Source organism: Medicago sativa, chromosome 3 (genome assembly GCF_051527215.1).
Source record: "Medicago sativa cultivar Bolivia chromosome 3, Bolivia_mono, whole genome shotgun sequence".
NCBI classification, from domain to species: domain Eukaryota; kingdom Viridiplantae; phylum Streptophyta; class Magnoliopsida; order Fabales; family Fabaceae; genus Medicago; species Medicago sativa.
The window spans coordinates 87,240,383-87,263,157 of NC_140751.1; the positions used below are offsets into that span (position 1 = coordinate 87,240,383).

Sequence of the window (22,775 nt, forward strand, 5' to 3'; positions counted from 1 at the left end):
TTTTGTTCGCTACGGAAATTTTGAAATTTTGATTCCAACGTATTTACGTTGATGTATGCTCTTTTTCATTCTTGATTATTTAAGCACATTCAATCTTCTGCTTGAAAAAAAGAAAACTTGAGTAAACTTACTCTATGCCAAGTCCCTGTTTGTCATAATTTTTTTTGAAAGATATTTTACATTTGTTACCATAATAGAGTTTCCCACGTTTTTACATTTGTTTCCACAAATGGTTTATAATTGATGCCTATTGGGAACAATGTTGGGTTATCTATTTTCTTGTTCTTGGTTATTCAAGAACATTCAATCTTCTGCTTCAAATAAAAGTGAACCTTCAATTTTGTAAGTCAAAATTTTACAGGGTAATAATAAACCCTATAAGACTGAATCAGTGCGTCTTTTTCATACTTTGATAAGGGTAGCATATATGACTCTAGTAACGCCAAATCCGACGGTATGAAAAGATGGATGACTTAAATGCATATTTGGCATTTAGTTGGGTTGGCGAGATCACTTCGGCAAATTTTACAAACTCTCCATGATCCCTAACATGCTCACTTTGTTTTATTCAATGACCACAAAGTAAAATGCATTACGAACTCTTCATTCATAATCTAAAGGTTTGATTGTGGCCTTCAATGCAATTTCAAGTATTTATCGATTTTACCAGTAGGTACAAATATTTACAGATTGCACCCACAATTACAAATATTTTTGCTTGATTTCATCTCTCAAATTTATGATAGAGGTGCCTGCTAATTCTTCTAAATCATAATATCTAACACGAGAATGCGACTGTATTGTGTTTTAGTAAATATTGTTCAATGTCCCCTTTGATTATTGTTGGACATGAGCATAGATTCAGAGCTATATCATAGTGCAGCTTTTGTTTTGTATATCAAAGTTTTGTTATGTCCCATAAATATGTACAGCTGATATATGCCTGCATAAATATGATTATGATAGTTGCTATATGACAAGAGGTTCTGTTATAACAATATTTTTTATGGAAGCACATGAGGCTTTTTACAGATCGTACCGGTACACAGATTATACAAAGTATAGCAGGCATCAGACCAACATCACAAGCCTAGTATAGACTGCTTAATTCCATGCAATTTTGATAAGGCTTCTCTCATGGTACACCGATCTTTGGGATGATGGGCTATACATGACAAGCCAACTCTCATTGCAGCAGCTATGCACTCCTCAGCTTTGTGCATCCAATGTGCGTTACTACCATCACTACAGCTGATGCTGCCAGACTCACCACTATGGCTATCAATGCTGGAAATTTGTGTCGAATATTCGTAATGGTTAATGAGCCTTTGATCAACAACCTTTAGTAATTTCTTGTCATCCATGTCTGATACAAATCTGTTCATGCTTAATTCTTCTTTGAACATTGCATTTGTTGGTTTTTCGGCTATCAACATCTCTAGTAGTAAGATCCCATAACTGTACACATCACCACTAGTTGAAGCCTTGCCTCCTAGACCATATTCTGAAACATGTCAACCCAATATTAGATAGCTATATATACACAAATATATATAGTTATGCATAAATAGAAGGAGGTGCTGTTGAATAGCGGTGCCATAGCACTATAGCATAGAAGAATTTGAACAAATCACTATTGTTACACAGCGAAATTTGATCAACTATTTTATGTGATATGCAGTTGATAACACTGGTAGAAGGAAAAGAAAGTACAAATCAAAGGAGAAGACTTGTTAGTAAGTAAGTACCTGGGGCGATGTATCCGATTGATCCCTTCAGTTCTAGGGTGCTGTTATGTTTCTCTGATGGACTTTGAGAGAGAAACCTTGCCAATCCAAAATCTGCTACATGTGCAACCATATCTTCATCTAGTAGAACATTGACAGGTTTCAGATCACAATGGACTATTGGTGGGTCACAGTCATGGTGCAAGTAGTCCATGGCGGATGCAACATCAATTGCAATATTTAACCTTTGCAACAAGGTTAGCGAAGATCCTGACTCAAGATCTTCCGGGTATAAATTCATCTCCAAATTACCATTAGGCATGAATTGCAAAACAAGGGCCTTAAAATCATCTCCCTTGTAGTCAGTGCTGGAGCAAGAAGTGATCACCTTTACCAGATTCCGATGCCTAACATTTTTCAAAGCTTCACATTCTGCACTAAAACTCTGAGAGGCTTTGCTTTGTTGCAGGTCAAGAACTTTAACAGCAAGCGTGGTGGTTTGACTTTCATAACTGATGATGTTGAACACACCCTTGTAAACAGATCCAAAGCCTCCTTTTCCAACCATGTTTGCAGGTGAAAAATTGTTTGTAGCAAGCCTAATATCACCATAGGATATATTTTGATGCAACCCTTTTATAGTAGTTGATGACAAACTTGTTTTCTCCGCCTTGTGTTTCTTCTTTAAGGACATTAGCAGCCAAAATAGATAGATCATTGAAGTGAACAAAACAGCAGCACCTATAATCGCTAGTATGATAGGTAGTAAAATGTTTCTTTTGTTTTTATTACTTGCAACACACAATGTGACTCCTAACTTGTGCATAACTTCATTGTTAAGACCACATAGTTTGTTGTTACCTTGGAGATCAAGCTGGCTTAGGTTCATAAAAACACCTTCCATAGGAACTTCCCCTTCCAATTTGTTGAAGGACAAATTTAATTTCATCATATACTCAAGCTTTTCTAAACTCACGGGAATTGGACCAGTGAGATTGTTTGATGATAGATCTAAAGTCACAAGGGATGCTAAATCCCCTAGACTATTTGGAATTGAGCCACTAAAATTGTTTCTTGCCATCATAAGTGTTTTTAATCCGTTAACTTCGATTTTAGGAATGTTCCCTGACAGCTTGTTGTCTGAAACAACCATGGTCTCTAGCTGTTCCATGTTGAATTGAGGAGGAAGCGAACCATTCAGAGAATTTCCATGTAAGTATAAAGTTGTCAAGCCAGAGATTTGAAAAATTTCCATTGGTATGACACCAGCAAGCTTATTCATTCGCAAGTCCAGAAAATTCAATCTCTTGCATCGTCCTATACTTGCGTGAATTTTACCTGAGAACTGGTTGTTTCCTATTGCTAGAATAAACAGATTTGTAAAATTGCCAAATATGTCTGGAATTTCACCAGACAATCTATTTTGGAATATCAATAGCCTCTCCAATTTCTTGAGTGTTCCTAATTCTAATGGTAACTCTCCTGTGAAATAATTCTGTTCAAAAGAGAAGGATGTGAGATTTTGAAACTTCTTCATTCCATGAGGAATGCTTCCATTTAGCTGATTATTAGCAACACAAAACCATAGTAGATTGCTTGAAAGATAATCAACTGAACTTGGAAGTTCCCCGGTCAAGTTGTTATCATTGACCATAAGAATTTGCAACAGAGTAGAGTTTCTAAGGGAATCAAAGAACTGAAAATTCAATGATGTGGTGGAAGTGAGACTATTATTACTGAGAATCAAACGAGTGAGGTTTTTCAAGTGTTTGAAAAGAGGTATTGGTCCATGAAACCTATTATTAGCAAGATCAATAATTTGAAGATGTGATGAATTGGATATGGAACTCGGAATTACCCCTTCAAATCTATTGGTTGCCAAATAAAGTTTCTCTATATTTGGAAAGGCATCGCCGAAATTTTGTGGCAACTCGCCTGATAGATTGTTCTTTGTGAGGGATAAGAAAACTAAAGAAGATAAGTTGAAGAAGATAGAAATAGGAAACTTGCCAGTGAAGTTATTCTCTGAGAGTTGAAGTCTTGAAAGATTGTGGAGATTGCCCAATTCACTTGGAATTTCACCCTCAAGCCTGTTTCTTGCCATGGAAAGATTCTTGAGAGATAAGAGATTGCCAAAGGTTGAAGAAATTTGACCTGTGAGATTATTGACAGAAAAGTCTAAGCTTTGTAGATTATGCAGTTGACCCAATTGTGGTGGAAGTGTACCATTGAGATTGTTGAAAGCTAACTGAATGACATTGAGGAGTGAGAGATGAGAAAATTGGAAGGGAATTTGGCCATGAAAACTGTTATTGGAAAGGTCAAGTGAATTAAGGTAAGTGAGGTTGGACAGGTTAGAGGGTAGTTTACCAGAGAGTTTAAGTCCTGATAGTGTGAGAGATTGAACTCTTTCATCAACTTTGGAACAGTTGACTCCATACCAGGTACAGTGATTAGAATCTTGTTTCCAACTGGACAAAGCATTGTTTGGATCAGTTACTTGTAACTTGAATGATAGAAGAACATCTTTATCTGTGTTATTGTTGCAAATGATGACATGAAAATGAGAAAGTAGGAAACATAGCAGCAAAATAAGTCGTATTTGGATCATAGTGATAATAGTATAGCTCAATGTGGTAGTAGTAGGACTGAAATCCTTGTTTGATCTTTGATGTCTGCTAAATGGTGCCTTTGGACTTTGGTTTTAGTAGTATTAGGAAAAGAACTGGTCATAGAATTTTGGTATTTGGACGTGGTAAAACTTGAGAATTTTTTTGACCTTTTCAACTCAAATGTGTGATAATACACAACACATAGTTTACTTGAATACTTTTTAGGCTATGACGTAACATGTTACCTTGACAATAAGAAACACATCACGATCAATACACATATTAGTTCATTTGCTTTGACCATAAAGTTTACAACAATATATGTATGGTTTGAAATTGATTTTATTTTTGAGCAATATTTGTCGTATGTTCAGTTGTTGACTTGCTGGAGATAGTATGTTTTTATGATTGATTATTTGGTCCAAAATAGTATGTGTCGGTGTCACTTAGTCGTATTTATAATTTTTATTTAATTCGATGTGACAAACTACCCAATTAAGTAATTACTTTTGTCATGGTTAATTGTAGTGTAATCATAGTCAGTAATGTATGTGATGTGAGAAAGAATTAGTCTGCGCCAATAGGACCAGGGGAAGAACTAGTCAGCAACGGGATGATCACGCTTCTAAACATATATATATGTTTCTCTATGAATAACTATTCTTGATGTAATATATGTACTTCCCATTCTCAAACTTGCAATCAACTTCGTATACGTGTGTGTGTGTCTATATATATATATATATATATATATATAGGGTTTTGTTACAAGCCACCCTTTGGTGGTGTCTTTTAACAAGTCACACCTTAAGGTGTGATTTTCACTCATAAAAGTAAGTTGGTGTCTTTTCGCAAATGCTCATATAGTAACTTGATAAAAGACACCTTCATAAAAGGTGTCTTCTATCATAACCCAGATATATATATATATATATAATATCCTTGTGAGCTTAACTCAGTTAGTAGGGAAAATGCATAATATATACAAGGTTCAAAGGCCACTATAAAAAAAACATATATATTGATTTTAATTTGTTAGAAATGACACCTCTCCAAATTGAAGTCATTTGTTGCTGTTTCAGCAATCCTTTTATTACTTGTCATCTATGATGGGTATTGCTGCCCAATCCAATTTCGACAAACGCTGTATTTTTTATAGTTTACATAATTTAATTTAGGTTTAATTGCAGTTTTGACCTCTCCATTTTTACTATTTTGTAAAATTGATCATCCTATTTTAAAATTTGACGGTTTTGGTCCTTCAATCATTTTTTTTAACAAAAAAAGGTGATGTGATAGGTTTTAAATGTTGCGGTATATAACCCGAAGATGAGAAAATATCAACATCTATAAAATTGTAAGAAAATTTTCTTGGCAACTTCATTTAAAACATGTTATTTCACCATATTTTAGACAAAATTTAAGATAGAGGACCAAAATTGTCGAATTTCAAAATAGGGGGACAAATTTTGCAAAATAGTGAAAATAAGGGGACCAAAACTACAATTAAGCCTTTAATTTAAAATAGTGATATTCAGACAAATTTAAATTAATACAATGATTTTTTTATAAGTACTAGCCGAAAGACGGGCACTATCGTGCCCGTCTGTCCGCTCTTTCTACTGCGTTAACGTATGTGATTATTTTATTATGTTTGTTTGTACAATTTTGATTAAAATTTTTAAATTTTTAAATATTAATTGAAACTATTAATATATTGATTTATAAACAAAATATTGTCAAGGCATATAACAAAATTATTTTTGAACTCAACATTATTTTTGTGAAAATTTGATTGGGCACGTTTGCCTTAACGATATCATTAGTGCATGATATTTCAACTTCATTTCCTTTTTCTTTTTCTTTTCGTCGTTTATAATTTTCTCGTCTTTGAAGTAGTGTTGTTGTGTTTGCTCATTGTCCATTCTTTGTTTTCTTTTCCTTTCATATTTTGTCCTTACCTTTTGGTGATCCTCCCTCGATAGTTGATTTTTGCTATTTCCCATTTTTCTAATAGGAACCGTCAAAATTAAAAGATTAATAATTAATAATGAAAGAGATTTGTGTTTTTTGTTTTAAAAGGGTAATAATGAAAGAGTTAGTAAAAGTACCATGCATATATTTAATTTTTTTTAACAAAAGAAGACATGAATTTTTAATATTTTTTTTTTGGTACAAGAATTTTTAATATTTTTTATCAATGTATGACTGTGATATTTGTCCAAATAGCGACATCCATCATTGCTCCATTTAAGTGCTATCTATTTACCCAATTTCAAGCCATAGATATGTGACATGTCGCCAAAACAAATTTAAGTGTTATGATTACATAGAATGTGGGAGTTAATGTAAATGTGAGATTGTTTCGGGGCTATGCTACAACAGCAGCAGCAGTGAGGGAAGGCCATTTGAAAATATTGGAGGTCCTTAATTATTAATGGTGGGGTGTCACAACTTACATGTGAAGAGGACAACCATTGCTGACTAAACTAACTACAAAAACGCTTGAGTGGGGAAACAAAAATCACATAGAAAGCATAAAGGAGTTGAGTGATAGAGTTTTCAATGTCATCATCGGCACCGACGTTACATACGTTGCTGAAGCTATATTGCCTTTATTAAAGAAAATAATGATTTAACACTTTGATTTCAATGTATTTTGTTGGATATTGGATGGGGCCATGTGAGCAGTTTATCAATTGTATACATGCAGAACGTTTGGAATCACAAAGAAAAAAGCGATGCTTTTATTCCTTTAAAAGACTGTGAAAGGAGTTTAACGACAGAGGATGTTATTGTTTATTGTAAAATTAGAGGGGGTGTTTGTTACATTTACATATACCTCAAGGGAAGTCATTATAATTTTCCCTTTATTTAATAATTAAAAAAACCAGTTCTCTTTATATAAAAAAAAAACGCTATCATAGTTTGTATAAGCAATTATAAACCAGCAAAGTCAAATAATCCTTAAAATTAATCGTAAACAATTTGAATCATAATCACTTATAAACCAGCAAAGTCAAATATAATCATAAAATTAATCGACTTTGATTAGTTGTAACATGAAAGAAAAAGAAAAAAAAAACTTACAGGTTACTGAATTCTGATGCAGAGGTCTGAGAGAGGTTGACAAAAACTAAACAATGCGGGAACGAACTATGAACTGTGAAAACCCTAATTATTAATATTTGAGATAGTGCTAACAAATCTTTTTCTAAAATATTTTGAGTCCTAATCTTAAATTTATTCTTATTAGTAACAAACGTGAGTTATTTGTTTCTAAAATATTAGTAACGATTAGTGACATGGATTAGTAATCCACGTGTTATTTTATAATTGGCTATCAGTAAGAACAATTCATAAGGAATTGTGTGAGTTTTCATTAGTAATCCACGTGTTATTTTATAATTGGCTATCAGTAAGAACAATTCATACGGAATTGTGTGAGTTTTCTCCTTATATTAAATTTATTCTTATATATTTATTACATGTGCTATTTGTATTTAAAATAAAAATAAAATTAAAAATTAAGGGTATTTTTGGAAAGAAAAGTCCAACCCAAAAGAGTGCTGAAAGGGGTAGTTTTCTTTATATATAGTATAGATATATTTGTTACATGTGTTATTTGTATTTAAAATAAAAATAAAATTAAAAATTAAGGGTATTTTTGGAAAGAAAAGTCCAACCCAAAAGAATGCTGAAAGGGGTAGTTTTCTTTATATATAGTATAGATTTATAAATCTCAATTGAATACTAAAAGTGATTGAACTCAAGTTATTATTAATGAACTTTGGTTAAAAATATATTGTTCTGAAAAATCTAAGTTTGAATTCTGATTTGAAACAATTTTCGGCCAACTTCTTATAAGCTCAGTTAACACAAAGTTTTTGGATCCTTTGTGTTCTTAAACGAAACCAAACTAATTCATCATTTTTTTTAAAGAATATATCACCATTCTTACCAATTCCAATAGATCAACCAATGTTGTGTTGGGATATGTTACCAACTCATGTGTACATATTAATCATAAAAACATGCACTATGAATAAGTTCATTATTTTATGTATAAGAGATTAGACTTATATTTCTTATGAGTATAGATGTTGTATCTCGATCTCTTGATAGTTCTAAATCACACTAGCTTGTTGGATTTTGTTGGTTTATATAAGTATTAATCAATTCTTAAAAACACTCATCTAATGCAACCATTTAACAACTAAAAATAGTCTCATATCTATGCATAGGCGGAGACACCACCCGGCGAGCCCAGGGATTCGTCCGGGCTCAATCGACACTTTCTTTATATTAGGACCAACCCAATAGTCTATTAACCCACTTAAAAAAAATAAAAAATTGAGCAAACTCAAATGTTTTTTCACACGCGCATAACAAAAGTCACTTGATGATGTTGATATTATTCGAACATTCACCGCAAAGAGATCTCGGAAAGATCATTTACCTCCTAATTTTATTTAGCACACTATCGGTAGGTTATATTTCATCTCTTTTATTTCAAATTGCACTTTTATTGACAAAATAACGGACCTCTTTTTTTTTTTTTGAGGGAATAACGGACCTCTTTTATTTCGATTTATGACTATTTATCAATACTATGACTATTTCAAACAATAACATAAATAATATATCTCTTGACAAAAAAAAAACATAAATACCGTTTTTTTTGCTGCTGTACAGCAACAAAAAAATAATGATCAGAAAGAAAAAATATTTGAGTTTAATGAAATTACTTGAGTTTAACAAAAAAACATAAATACCGTTTTTTTTTGTCAAAAAACATAAAATACCGTTTTGTATGAAATTATAAACGATATTTTTAAATACCGTTTTGTATGAAATTAATATTTACTCTAAACAGTATTTTTTATGAAATTATAAACGATATTTTTAAATACCGTTTTGTAATTTTTAAACGTTATAAAAAGAGCGAAAAAGATACGCATTGTGTGTGTATATATTTCATAAAAAAAATACCGTTTATAATTTTTAAACGTTGAAGCAATAAAAAAAGTGGAAAAACGGGTACGTGAGTGTCTGTCTTTTTGCTAGTATATATTATGCCACATTTACGATAAATTTTTTGTTCAGACTCTTTGAAATTTATGGCTCCGACGGTGTATCTATGTGTCTTAGGATCATAATTCACAAACAATCACTCTTTTGTCCTTGTGCCTAGGCACACCACACCACACCCCATATGTACGGTCGAACAACTTTGCTTGAGTAAATGTCATGTTAGCAAATGCCTTTAAGACACTTGGCAAAGATTTAAAAAAGAAAATAATTTACAAATTTAATGTATGAAAAGTTGCTTTTTAAAATTTCAATACGTGAGATACACAAATCCTAAGGAAAAAAAATTCTTTGAACTTCTTAACAAGTGTCTTGTTTTTTTTTTTTTTTGAGGGACACAAGTGTCTTGTTAGCATTTCCTTAAATAAATTCATAGATATAATTTATACCAAGTTGCATACAAGTTGGAGATTTTTTTTTTAATGAAGTTGAAAATTTTGTTTTTTTTTTTTGTTTGTATATTTGACCTTTTCAACTAAGAAGTGAAATCCCTAAAAAATAAGTGAGATGATAATATACAACACATCCTCGTTTACTTTATTTTACGCTAACATCATCTAACTTTGACAAAAAAATACACATCACGATCAACACACATATCAGTTCCCTAAATTTTACAACAACGCATGGTTTGAGATTGATATCATCTTTTAGCAATATATAAGTCTACCTTCTGTTGTTGACCGCCAAGCTTGTTTGTTTTTAAGATTGCATAATTGGTCCAATAGTATCATACTATTAGTTACTGCGTTTTTAAGCGATTGAATTTGTAATATCCCTCCATAAGATTTTTTTTAGCAAGGGGCAAAACTGTAATTTTACCAGTCAAGATTTTTTTTAAGTGGAAAAAATCCACAATTTTCTACATTCTTCCATTCCATTTCTCCCACAAAAAAACGTTTTCCCTTTTCTCTCCTCCCTCTTGCTTCGGCCTTTCCCCCTAACCCTTCAATCTTCATCAAATTTTAACTTCAACTAACATACAAATGCATAAAATGAACCCTTGATGTATTAATGAGCTTAAGCAAGTTTTGTTTTATCCATTCTTACTCTTGTTGACCGAGCCTTCCTCCATCCTGGGTCGCTGAAAGTTCTGCAAAATCAGACTTGAAATGGAACTTGCATGCTTGAATGGGATGATGATTATGCTTGGTTTGGTGATTAAAATCAAGTAGAAAAAGGGAAAAAAAAATTCCAAAACAGAAGCTTGGGTGCTAGAGAATTGGTTGGGAGCTTGTGAAAGAATTCAAATTAATTAGCAAGGTGAGTTTCTTCCTTTAGGTTTGAAATTGATTGTACGGAGTTGAAATTGTTGATTAACGTGATTAATTTAGTGTTATGCTTTAAATGGGAATTGTTAACTATGAATTTGGGAAATTAGTGATCACTATGTTGAGGTGTTCATAATATTGTTGTTGTTGGGCTGAATTGGAAATCAAAGTTAATGGTAGTGGGATTATGTTAAAAATTGAGAAAAAAGGGAAATTTAACCATTTAATTTCGTATAGACCTGCTGTCAGAAAAATTGACGTAAATGCATGTACAAGCATCGTTTTTGAGTGGGAATAAAACCATTGGAAAATAGACACAATTTAATATGAAATAGGCTCTGGAAAAACTTAATTTCGTTATGCTATGACTGAGAAAATTAAGGTAGAAGTCTGAGTTGCCGAAGTGAAAATCTGCACTGTTGTGTTGGAATGTTTCTGTCATATCTTTTTGTACACACATCATTCTGGATTGGGACTTGGACCATTTGAAAGTAGACAAAATTTAACATTAAGTAGAATTTGGAATGGTTTAATTAAGTTATGTTATGATGGAGAAAACTGAATTACAAGTTTCAGTTGTTGAATCGAAAATCTGCACTAATGTGGATTGGAATGTTCATGTTACAATATTCGTTTCGCCGGCTAGAATGAAAGGATAAGGACTGAAGCGGAGGTTATAAACTAAGGTTTACGAGCAAGAGAAAAGGGTTGACGGGAAAGCAATGGTAGGAGCTTTGAATTTCGGCAAAAGTTATTGAGAGAATTCAGAATTTGTCATGGTGAGTTCCTTTAGTTAGTAAACCCACCTTTGGGTAGTAAATTATATCATTAGAATTGTTAATGTGTGATTATAAATTATTAGAATAAGTTGACATAATTATAGCATGATTATTATGCCATATGAGTGGTACAATTGAAGTAGAATAAATATGAGTTAGTAGAATGACTATTCCGGAATTAGTTATCCTTATTAATGTATGTTTTAAATATCTTTGAAGTTAATAAGTATGTTGATGTTAGTATAAATGTTGGAGGAAAATTCTATTAAGACAAGTGATGTATAAAAATTATAGAAATGATTTGAAAGAAAATTTGAAATGCAATCTATGAGTAATATGTTCACATTGGATTATGGAAAGTCACAGAAAATGGAAATGATAAGAAAAATTGAAATGAGTAACATGCTCATAGAAAAAGAAAGAAAGAAAATATGAAAAATCCGTTTGCTACAACGAGACATAATGTAGCCTATGACGTACGGGTCATAGTAATCCGTTTGCTACAACGAGAGATAATGTAGCCTATGACGTACGGGTCATAGTAATCCGTTTGCTACAACGAGACATAATGTAGCCTATGACGTACGGGTCATAGTAATCCGTTTGCTACAACGAGAGATAATGTAGCCTATGACGTACGGGTCATAGTAATCCGTTTGCTACAACGAGAGATAATGTAGCCTATGACGTACGGGTCATAGTAACGAATGAAATATATAATCAATGATATGAAATTAAGTCAAGAATTATTCGAATAATATTTGAAAGAGAAGAGAAAATAAAATTTTCAATTATAGAACCAAGGAAAAATTCTAAAGACCCTCCAACATGAATACTAACATAGCATACACATGTTAACATGAAAGTTATGTTAGAATGATTAGAGAAATATTTCATAGACATTATACCAAAAGTTGGAGAAATTTTAGTTATGGAACTTCGACTTAGTTAGCCGAAACTAGTTGTTATCGGTAAAGGATCAGAGACATACTCAGATAAGTATGTCAAAGTATAAGTTATATCAAAATATGATATATTGGATATATGATTGTGTTTATTAATATGAATATGGTGACTATGTTTATGTTTAAAGTTACGAGTATGATTATGTTTATTATATAATCAAAGTAGTATTTTAGACAGCGATTCTAGTTATCCCCTAATCGCTGAGTTATGTTTAATGAAATCCTATAAACCCGAAATGGGTTAAGATTAGAAACAGATGGCGATCCTAGGTTCCCCGAGATTGCCTACAACCTAGGATAGGTGGAACTCACTGAGACATCTCGTCTCACCCCAATTCCTTTTTATTTATTTCAGATATACGAGTTATTATACGACATGATGGTTCTTGTTGAAGAAGCAGAAGTAGCTGGATAATATAAAGTATACGTCAGTGGTACCATTTCTGAGTTAACAGGTGATGAATTCTATGATTTGCTCAGAAATTTTTTTTATTTATTTATTGTAATTTTAATGTACCCGATACCAAGTATAACACTCATGCTAGATATCCTAGGTAATTTTCTAGTAGGGGTGTTTCAGAATTAAATGAGCAGCTGTAACTTATTTAGATTTTTTAATTAATTTGACGTGTGACATATATACTTCTCAATTGGAGTAATTAATTATTTATGTCACTAACTGTAATGCACAACAGTCATGTAATGTAATTTGAGAAGGAATCAGAATCAGTCAGCAAAGGGATGATCATCAGCTTCTAAACATCTACGTTTCTCTATAAATACAATATTCTTCAACAAATCATACATGTACTACATATTGTTAAAAATGACGACTCTCTTCAATGCCTCTAAATTGAAGTCATTTTTTGCTCTTTTAGCAATCCTTTTATTACTCATGTCATCTATGATGGTCAGTGCTGCCCAATCCAATTTCAAATACGGTATGTTGCCCTTTATATTAAAATTGTGACAAGCATATATACATATTACATTCACTGATTCAAAATATAACCATATCCATATCATGATCTCTTTTTTTTTTTTTTTTTGTTTGATTGAATGATTCATTTAATTTTATATATGGTGCAGGGCGAAAACTTTTTGATGATACACCCACTTATAGTCCATATCCCGGAGGTGGAGGATATCCATGAAATATATTAGTCCCGTGGAAGTGAAAATAATCACACTCTCCCAACTGCTGCTCTGTGCCTAAACTGGAGGTGTTAATTAGTACTTATAGTCTATAGCTTTAGTTTTGATATATTTCTAAGTATGGAGCTATACAAATTATTTGTATCTTATTTAATTTGGTTGTACTATTAGAATAATTTGGCATGTCCAATTTCAACACGATCGATCATATGTAAATATGCGATCATATCAATATGTAATATGCTAGAATTTCTACTTTCTTGGTACAATCCAGCGTGTAAGAAGAATTAGTCAGCGCCAAATGATATAGCTTTTCATTGGTAGAGGCCACCAATGAAAACGGAGTTGTACAAATTATGGAGTTGTACAAATTATTTGCTAAAAAACGGAAAAATACAAAAGCACCGTGTATATAGGCGGAGCCTCAAAGGACCACCTACCAAACACACTAGAAGAGGCCACTAACACAAACCACCTAAAAAAACCATCAAACACAACAACCATGTTACTGTGATGACCTTCTAATCCTAGCAATTGACTGTATATGACTTTCATTGGTAGAGTTTTCGGAAGAAAAAAAATAGAAATGATTTTTCTATAACCAATTGATATCTTTTGCAACAATTTAACTCTTAAGTGCAAATAAATCATGTGGTTAAATATATGGTTAATGGATACTGGATATCAAAACTCATTAATCACTAATATAATTTCATTATCCACGAAATTAAACACATTTATCATAATTAAAACACTCTTGTGTCAAAGTAAGACATAGCGTGAGTCAGTGGCAAGTATGTGAGTGAGATCATATATGGGACATGAACCCCCTATTTGTAGGGAGACTCTAGGGAGTATGCTCCAATTGATTAGGCTTAATTAATGATGTAGTCCCTTAAGTTATTTGTTGGTTACATTGTAGTATAGCTCAATTTCCCCTTTGATTATTGGATTGATTCAAAGCTCATGAGACTGTATTTCATAAAAGTACTCTCCATCTCCATCCTAAGTAAAGATTTTTCTGCAAATAGATATCCTATCTTGCTTGATATTCTCTAATGAATTAAATGGTAATATGATCTTTTTATGACAGTTATAAAACTGAGTCTCGGCGTATGATGTGCAATCTGTTGGTTGTAGTTTACTTCAGGCAGGCTTTATTAGATGGAATTTGCTGGTCATCAGAAATTCAAGTTTTCTATATTACTTGTCTTGCACTTTAATCAATGCTTTGGTTGCAGGATAAAAACTAGGGAACAGTAACAGATTGTGGGAACTTTCTCAAGGAGAGAATCACACACAGGTATCAAGGTTGATTTGTTTTACCATGCACACTTTCTAGGGCTGAAATAAATGTATGAACAATGTCAAGGCTTTAATTTGGCTTTTATGTTTCGTAACAATGCATGTATTTGCAAATGTGTGCTAGCGTACCCTCAAGAACTTTGAACATGCTGCCAAATTTATTAACAGTAGGATTTTGAATGCTGTAAACCATTCAACTTCTGTCAATTGTCAAATTAACCATTAATAACCTGATGGGGATTTAAAGGTGATTGCTTTGTTATAATTCCTGTAACAATGTGTTTTTCTTTATGCAATAACACTTTCTGCCAATTATCTCAAGCACTGGCAAATTCATGATGCTTTTATACAACTGCAGTTCTGTATTTAGTTGTACTTGGAACAAGAGGACCTTTATGGCTTATGTGATGTATTTGGGAGATTTAGTCCTTTAACACTTTGCCACAATTTGGGCTGAAGTCTAGATTTTATGCTTGTTCACTAAATAATAGGCATCATTAGTTATTCAACAGAAAACACAACATTGGATATTTTTTTAAACGACAACATTGGATGCTTTTGAATCAATAGTTACTATTTTTAAATCATTGATCATGAAGAGTTAAAGGTCTGTGTGAGTGATTAACATGTTATCGAGATTACATGATTTGGTTTTGTGTATCAAAGTTTTTTTATGCCCTACAAGTATGCACAATTTATATATGTCTGCATAAATATGATGATGATGGTTGTTGTATGACGAGAGGTTCTGTTATAATATGCTTTCAATTCTTGTTTGAAAATTTATCAATTACGTGAGAATTAGAAGTATGGAAAGTGGTACTTGATGGCATTGGCATGTAAAGTTGATTTTGGAAGGGGTTAGGATTAGCACCTCATACTTTGATCGTTATATGTTATTATATAAGTCTAAAAATGAATCATTTCAAAAATGACAAGTGGTTTAGGATATCATAGAAGTATACAGATGATCAGTTAACAAAACCATAGGTGATGATGGAAATATTCTGTGTCTTTGGTGTAGAACCAACTCAAGTCTTGTTCTGTATATTATTTTATTTTTTGTCTTCAGTCTTCTATTGCTATTTTAGTTTGTGTAAATGCTGTGCTATATTGTTGTGTATGCATTCAAGACTAGAAGTTAAGGAAGTATTGTGCTCTCTTGTGCTCTAGTTTGATTAGAATCGATGTAATGGTTTTATCACAATTTTTTAGTTTCATACTTTAACTTTAGCAGATTTGACTTCCCACCAATATGTCACCTTTCCCTAAACTAAACCACCTAAATCAAACTCAATATTGTGTTCAAGAGTGAACTTTTCGGCTGGTCCAAGCCCAGTACCACCTCTTTAGGCTATAAGCCTCACATCATCACCTGTCAAGGTATGTCTCATTCTAAACCTCTCATCCAACTCAATCATATACTAATTTAAGCGTCGGAGTGTTTCCAGGCACACCCCACCTGCAGGCAACATCTCTGCCACGGATTCCAGCCGAATGCCACCGTTCACGGAGCATTTATTCCACCGATCCACCATCACTATGAGCTCCTTTATCTTCCTTGATAATATCTGAGTTATGATCGAAACATTTTGCTGACAAAAACTCTAATAAGCTCAAATGTAGTTTTGTTCTCTAAGGATTTTTAGTATTTTTTTTTTGTTGTTGTTGCATTGTAGTTACATCGCCTTTGAAGAAAATAATTGCATCCAATACCACAAAGTATTCACAGATTTAGAAGTTTCTGCACTGGCATCATCAAACTTTGTTGCATCTTATGAGCTAGCTTGCTGTCTCTCACATGATAAGAATCAGAACAGGTTATGAAACTATCTTATTTTCTTTTCTCAAGTAAAAATATGAAAGAAAAAGTTATTTATTACTAGAGCAAAGAACCAAGCTATTATACAACTGCATATCCATTCTAATCCGAAAATTCATGGAAAAAAGTGAACTTTGGAAAAAATAAAAGGTAGCTAAATAATAAGAATTAAAATTCAAAACTCATCTTACAATGCTAAATTCCCATGTACTGGGTAGAAAAATATCACTATAAGTCTATTTCTTAATGATTTAAATATTGTTCTTTTCATATCAATAAGCTATTAGCATGTTTATTTTACATTCTCACCCCTGAAAAAATTAGCAGAGGAACAAAATTATTTTGTTTGTGAATTTAAATACATCTCATAACTTTTTTGAGATTCCTATTAATGTATACTTTTATAAGGAACCATATGAGGTTTATTACAAATAGCAGGCATCAGACCAACATCACAGGCCTAGCACATAACGCTTAATTTCATGCAATTTTGATAAGGCTTCTCTCATGGTCCACCGATCTTTGGGACGATGTGCTACACATGATATGCCAACTCTCATTGCAGCAGCTATGCATTCTTCAGCTTTATACATCCAATGTGCATTACTACCATCACTAGAGCTGATGTTGCCAGACTCACTACTATGACTATCACCGCTGGAATTTTGTGTCGTATATTCGTAACGGTTAACAAGTCTTTGATCAACAACCTTCAATAATTTCTTTTCATCCATGTCTGATGCAAATCTGTTCATGCTTAATTCCTCTTTGAAAATTTCATTTGTTGGTTTTTTGGCTATGAACATCTCCAACAGTAGGATCCCAAAACTGTACACATCACCACTAGTTGAACCCTTGCCTCCTAGACCATATTCTGAAACATGTCACTCCAATATTAGGTAGCTATATATAAAATAGAAGGTAGCGTTCTAAAATAGGGGTGCCATAGCGCTATAGCATAGCGGAATTTGAACATCTCGCTATTGTTACACAAAAATTTGAACAAACCGCTATTTTCTGCAATTTGTGGTTGATAACACTGGTAGATGGTAAAAGAAAGTGAAAATAAAAGGAGGATAATCATCAGTAACTACCTGGCGCGATATAGCCGATTGATCCCTTCAGTTCTAGAGTGCTGTTATGTTTCTCTGACGGATTTTGAGATAGAAACCTTGCCAATCCAAAATCTCCCACATGTGCAACCATATCTTCATCTAGTAGGACATTGGCAGGTTTCAGATCACAATGGACTATTGGTGGATCACAGTCATGGTGCAAGTAGTCCATGGCAGATGCAACATCAATGGCAATGTTTAACCTTTGCAACAAGGTTAGAGAAGATCCTGACTCAAAATCTTCCGGGTATAAACTCATCTCCAAATTACCATTAGGCATGAATTGCAAAACAAGGGCCTTAAAATCATCCCCCTTGTAGTCAGTGCTGGAGCAAGAAGTAATCACCTTTACCAGATTCCGATGCCTAACATTTTTTAAAGTTTCACATTCAACACTGAAACTCTGAGATGCTTTGCGTTGTTGCAGGTCAAGAACTTTAACAGCCAGTGTAGTTGTTTGACTTTCAAAAGTGCTTATGTTGAACACACCTTTGTAAACAGATCCAAACCCTCCTTTTCCAACCAAGTTTGTAGCTGAAAAATTGTTTGTAGCAAGCTTAATATCACCATAGGATATATTTTGAGTCAACCCCAATAGAGTGGTTGATGACAAAATTGTTTTCTCCTCCTTGTGCTTCTTCTTGAACATAAGCAGCCACAGCAGATAGAGCACTGACGTGAATAAAACAGTACCGCCTGTAATTGCTAGTATGATAGGGAGTAAATTGTTTTTATTACCTGCAACACACAATGTGACTCCTAACTTGTGCATAACTTCATTGTTAAGGCCACATAGTTTGTTGTTACCTTGGAGATCAACCTGGCTTAGGTTCATAAAAACACCTTCCATAGGAACTTCCCCTTCCAATTTGTTGAAGGACAAATTTAATTTCACCATATCCTTGAGCTTTTCTAAACTCACGGGAATTGGACCAGTGAGATTGTTTGATGATAGATCTAAAGTCACAAGGGATGCTAAATCCCCTAGACTATTTGGAATTGAGCCACTAAAATTGTTTCTTGCCATCACTAGTGTTTTCAATCCGTCAACTTCGATTTTAGGAATGTTCCCTGACAGCATGTTGTCTGAAACAACCATGGCCACTAGCTGCTCCATCTTGAACGAAGGAGGAAGCGAACCATTCAGAGAATTTCCATGTAAGTATAAAGTTGTCAAGCTAGAGAGTTGAAAAATCTCCATTGGTATGACACCAACAAGCTTATTCATTTGCAAGTCCAGATAATTCAATCTCTTGCATTGTCCTATACTCGCGTGAATTTTACCTGAGAACTGGTTGTTTCCTATTCCAAGAGTAATCAGATTTGAAAAATTGCCAAATATGTCTGGAATTTCACCAGACAATCTATTTTGGTGTATCAAAAGCTGCACCAATTTCTTGAGTGTTCCTAATTCTAATGGTAACTCTCCTGTGAAATAATTCTGTTCAAAAGAGAAGGATATGAGATTTTGAAACTTCTTCATTCCATGAGGAATGCTTCCATTTAGCTGATTATTAGCAACACAAAACTGTTGTAGATTGCTTGAAAGATAGTCAACAGAACTTGGAAGTTCCCCGGTCAAGTTGTTATCATTGACCATAAGAATTTGCAACTGAGTTGAGTTTCGAAGGGAATCAAAGAACTGAAAATTCAATGATGTAGTGGAGGTGAGATTATTCTTACTGAGATACAAATGAGTGAGGTTTTTCAAGTTGTTGAAAAGAGGTATTGGCCCATGAAACCTATTGTTAGTAAGATCGATAATTTGAAGATGTGATAAATTGGCTATGGAACTCGGAATTACACCTTCAAATCTATTGGTTGCCAAAGCAAGTGTTCCTATATTCGGAAAGGCTTCGCCGAAATTTTGTGGCAACTCGCCCGATAGGTTGTTCTTTGTGAGGGATAAGAAAACTAAAGAAGATAAGTTGAAGAAGATAGAAGTAGGAAACTTGCCAGTGAAGTTATTCTCTGAGAGTTGAAGTCTTGAAAGATTGTGGAGATTTCCCAATTCACTTGGAATTTCACCCTCAAGCATGTTCCTTGCCATGGAAAGATTCTTGAGAGATAAGAGATTGCCAACGGTTGAAGGAATTTTACCTGTGAGATTATTGACAGAAAAGTCTAAGCTTTGTAGATTATGCAGTTGACCCAATTGTGGTGGAAGTGTACCATTGAGATCATTCAAAGCTAACTGAATGAGATTGAGGAGTGAGAGATGAGAAAATTGGGAGGGAATTTGACCATGAAAACTGTTATTGGAAAGGTCAAGTGAATTAAGGTAAGTGAGGTTGGAGAGATTAGAAGGTAATTTACCAGAGAGTTTAAGTCCTGATAGTGTGAGAGATTGAACTCTTTCATCAACTTTGGAACAGTTGACTCCATACCAGGTACAGTGATTAGAATCTTGTTTCCAACTGGACAAAGCATTGTTTGGATCGGTTACTTGTAATTTGAATGATAGAAGTACATCTTTGTCTGTGTTGTTGTTGCAAATGATGACATGAAAATTATGAAGTATGATGCATATGAGCAAAATAAGTCGTATATGGATCATTGTAGCTTAGGAGGTAAAGTAATAATGTGGCGTTACACTTTAATGTATGTAGCTCAATGTGCTTGCAGGTATTTATCAAATTATTATAGCTGAAATCCTGGTTTTTAGTAGTAGTTGGAAAAGAACTGGTCATGGTATGAACGTTGTAAATTCAACACACACAGGCAAGATGAAGATTTTTTTGTTTGACCTTTCAACTGTTTACTTGTATACATTTTTAGGCCAGGATGTAACATCTAGCCTTTGACAAAAGTAGGTTGTGTTGTTGGTTGGAGACTTGGCACCTCTAAATTAAAGTCATGCAATCATCTTACATTTTCAAAAAAATACACAAATATCAACACCCGTGTTACTTCTTTGCTTTGACCCTAAAGTTTACACAACTTGTGCATGGTTTGACTTTGAGATTAATTTCATATACCTCTTTCCTTCCATTCCACAATAACTGACATAGTTTTATATACACTATTCGCGTATCCAACTTGGACCATAATTTTCTACTATTATATAAAAATGAGTTATAGCATATAAGATATTGTTGAATTTGTTTTGATTAATATTTTCAAAATACCCAATTTTTATAATTTTTTCTAATACATAACTAAAGATATTAAAAGTTAAAGATGTACATTGTCATGTGTGCACCAGTCAGCAGTGTCATATTTTATAACAGAGGGATTATTAGCAATAGTAGTATTATACGCACACTTGCGTGAAGATTTAAATAAATACACCATCCACCCTTAATTATAAGCACTAATTATACGTTTTAAATAAACACACGTGAAAGAAACAGAAATGTAGATTGGTTAGTTGCGTATAGTCTAACACAAGATTCTTTTGTGTCCATTGTTTTAGAGGTCCTTCCAAGAGAGCTGTATTTTGTTTGAGGACATTTTCATGGTTTGTATGTCTAAGAATGTTCGTTAAATTTCATAATATGTTTTTTTTTTTTGCTCTTTGGGCTTTGCCCTTTTTTTTCTACCAAAAAGAAATAAAATAAACATGTGATTTTTATTTTTTTTTACAAATAGATGAAACTATTTTATATATCTATAAGCGGAAAGATATGGGCACTATAACGTGTCAATTTAGTAGCTTTTCTGTCGAATTTAATTGTATATTAAAAGAGATATCAAATTTGACATATGCTATAATCAAATATTTTTGACGAATATGATTAAAATAAACTTTTTTTTATAGCGTGTTCATTATTGTTCCTATTGCAGTTATGTTTTGTTGGATTTTTCCCTAATTAAGTTATTTATTTATTTAAATAAATAAGTGGTAATTACCCACTAAGTGCACATAGTGGTAATTACCCATTAATCAGAAAATGGTCTTTATTCTTTCCCTTAATTTTGGTAACTGCCCATTATGAGTGAGTGGAGGAGCAGTTTTTGTTTTGCACGTTCAGTAACTTCTTGATGGCAGAAGTTATATAAAGGAGTGCACTTCATTTGTTTTGGTTCCCTAAGCCTAACATCTCTATTCAGAAGACTTACACCATCAAAGTGAGATTGTGGAAGGTTTAGAAGAGCCTCAACTTCTTCAAACAGGAGCAATGGCCGGAGGTATGCCTTGATCCTTTTAATTTAAGTTTCCGCTGTTTAAGTAGTTATTTCTTTTGTTCTTTATGAAATAACTTACATGTGGTATCAGAGCCTTCTCTATACCTCTGCCTTGCTATTAGTTTTCTGTATTTGGGTAATTATGTTGAATTAAGTTTCGATTTATAATCAATTCCTATTTCATAATTTTGTGGTTAAATTTAACTACTGGAAATTGAAATCGAAAATTTTTCAATCAAAAGACCCAAATCAAAATTAATAACCAGGGGTTCAGTTGTGTGGGCGTGCCCCATTTTTCGAACCGACTCAAGCACACAATTTTTTTTTTTTTTTGAGAGAACACAATATTATTATTATTCATGTTCGGTTTATATGCTGCGACAACCTGATTTGCATTGCTTGATTTTATTATTATTATAATAAAATGATATGCTATTGTGTATATGGTTTAATTTGTTTTGTATGACACTTTAGTATTATTGTTGTACTATTGTTTTGGTGGGTAGACAGTGTACCTCTGTTGTGTCTTCTGTATCTGCTTAGAATTTCCTTTGGTTTGCATGTTTTACTATTGCATTGGATGTGTGATATTATGGTATAATCACGCAAATTTGGAATTTTAACATATTGGAAAAATCAATTGATTTCTGTTTATACAATTGAGTACTGAGTTAAATGTCTAGATGATCTATATAATTTTAATTAATTAGGGAGTAGCCACAGCATCTTTAATTATGCAAAATTGTATATTAAGTTTTAAGATCATGGTTGTGACATTGATGGTAATTAGTTATATTGAACATAG

General features: G+C 33.0%; 2 protein-coding genes and 1 long non-coding RNA gene across 8 annotated transcripts; 1 reads left to right on the forward strand and 2 right to left on the reverse strand.

Annotated features, from left to right (window-relative positions):
• Nucleotides 1-884: 884 nt before the first annotated feature.
• On the reverse strand, nt 885-4,407 carry LOC146941431 (uncharacterized). Its single transcript, XM_085755209.1, has 2 exons — nt 1,749-4,407; nt 885-1,504 (listed from the first exon to the last, which is right to left on the reverse strand). The coding sequence occupies exons 1-2, from the start codon at nt 4,336-4,338 to the stop codon at nt 1,083-1,085; spliced, it is 3,012 nt and encodes a 1,003-aa protein (XP_085611335.1). The 5' UTR covers nt 4,339-4,407; the 3' UTR covers nt 885-1,082.
• A 5,889-nt stretch (nt 4,408-10,296) lies between these two features.
• On the forward strand, nt 10,297-20,596 carry LOC146941432 (uncharacterized). 6 transcript variants are annotated; one of them, XR_015032384.1, is made up of 4 exons: nt 10,297-11,480; nt 12,801-13,386; nt 13,535-16,480; nt 16,585-20,596. It is a non-coding gene; the product is annotated as an uncharacterized LOC146941432 (long non-coding RNA). The 6 variants fall into 6 exon arrangements; XR_015032385.1 differs by having other exon boundaries at nt 13,535-14,903; XR_015032386.1 differs by having other exon boundaries at nt 12,801-12,900; nt 13,141-13,386; nt 13,535-20,596.
• On the reverse strand, nt 16,967-20,445 carry LOC146941433 (uncharacterized). The gene is made up of 2 exons (XM_085755210.1): nt 17,822-20,445; nt 16,967-17,601 (listed from the first exon to the last, which is right to left on the reverse strand). Exons 1-2 carry the CDS (start codon nt 20,397-20,399, stop codon nt 17,180-17,182), a joined length of 3,000 nt encoding a protein of 999 aa, XP_085611336.1. The 5' UTR covers nt 20,400-20,445; the 3' UTR covers nt 16,967-17,179.
• Nucleotides 20,597-22,775: the final 2,179 nt, after the last annotated feature.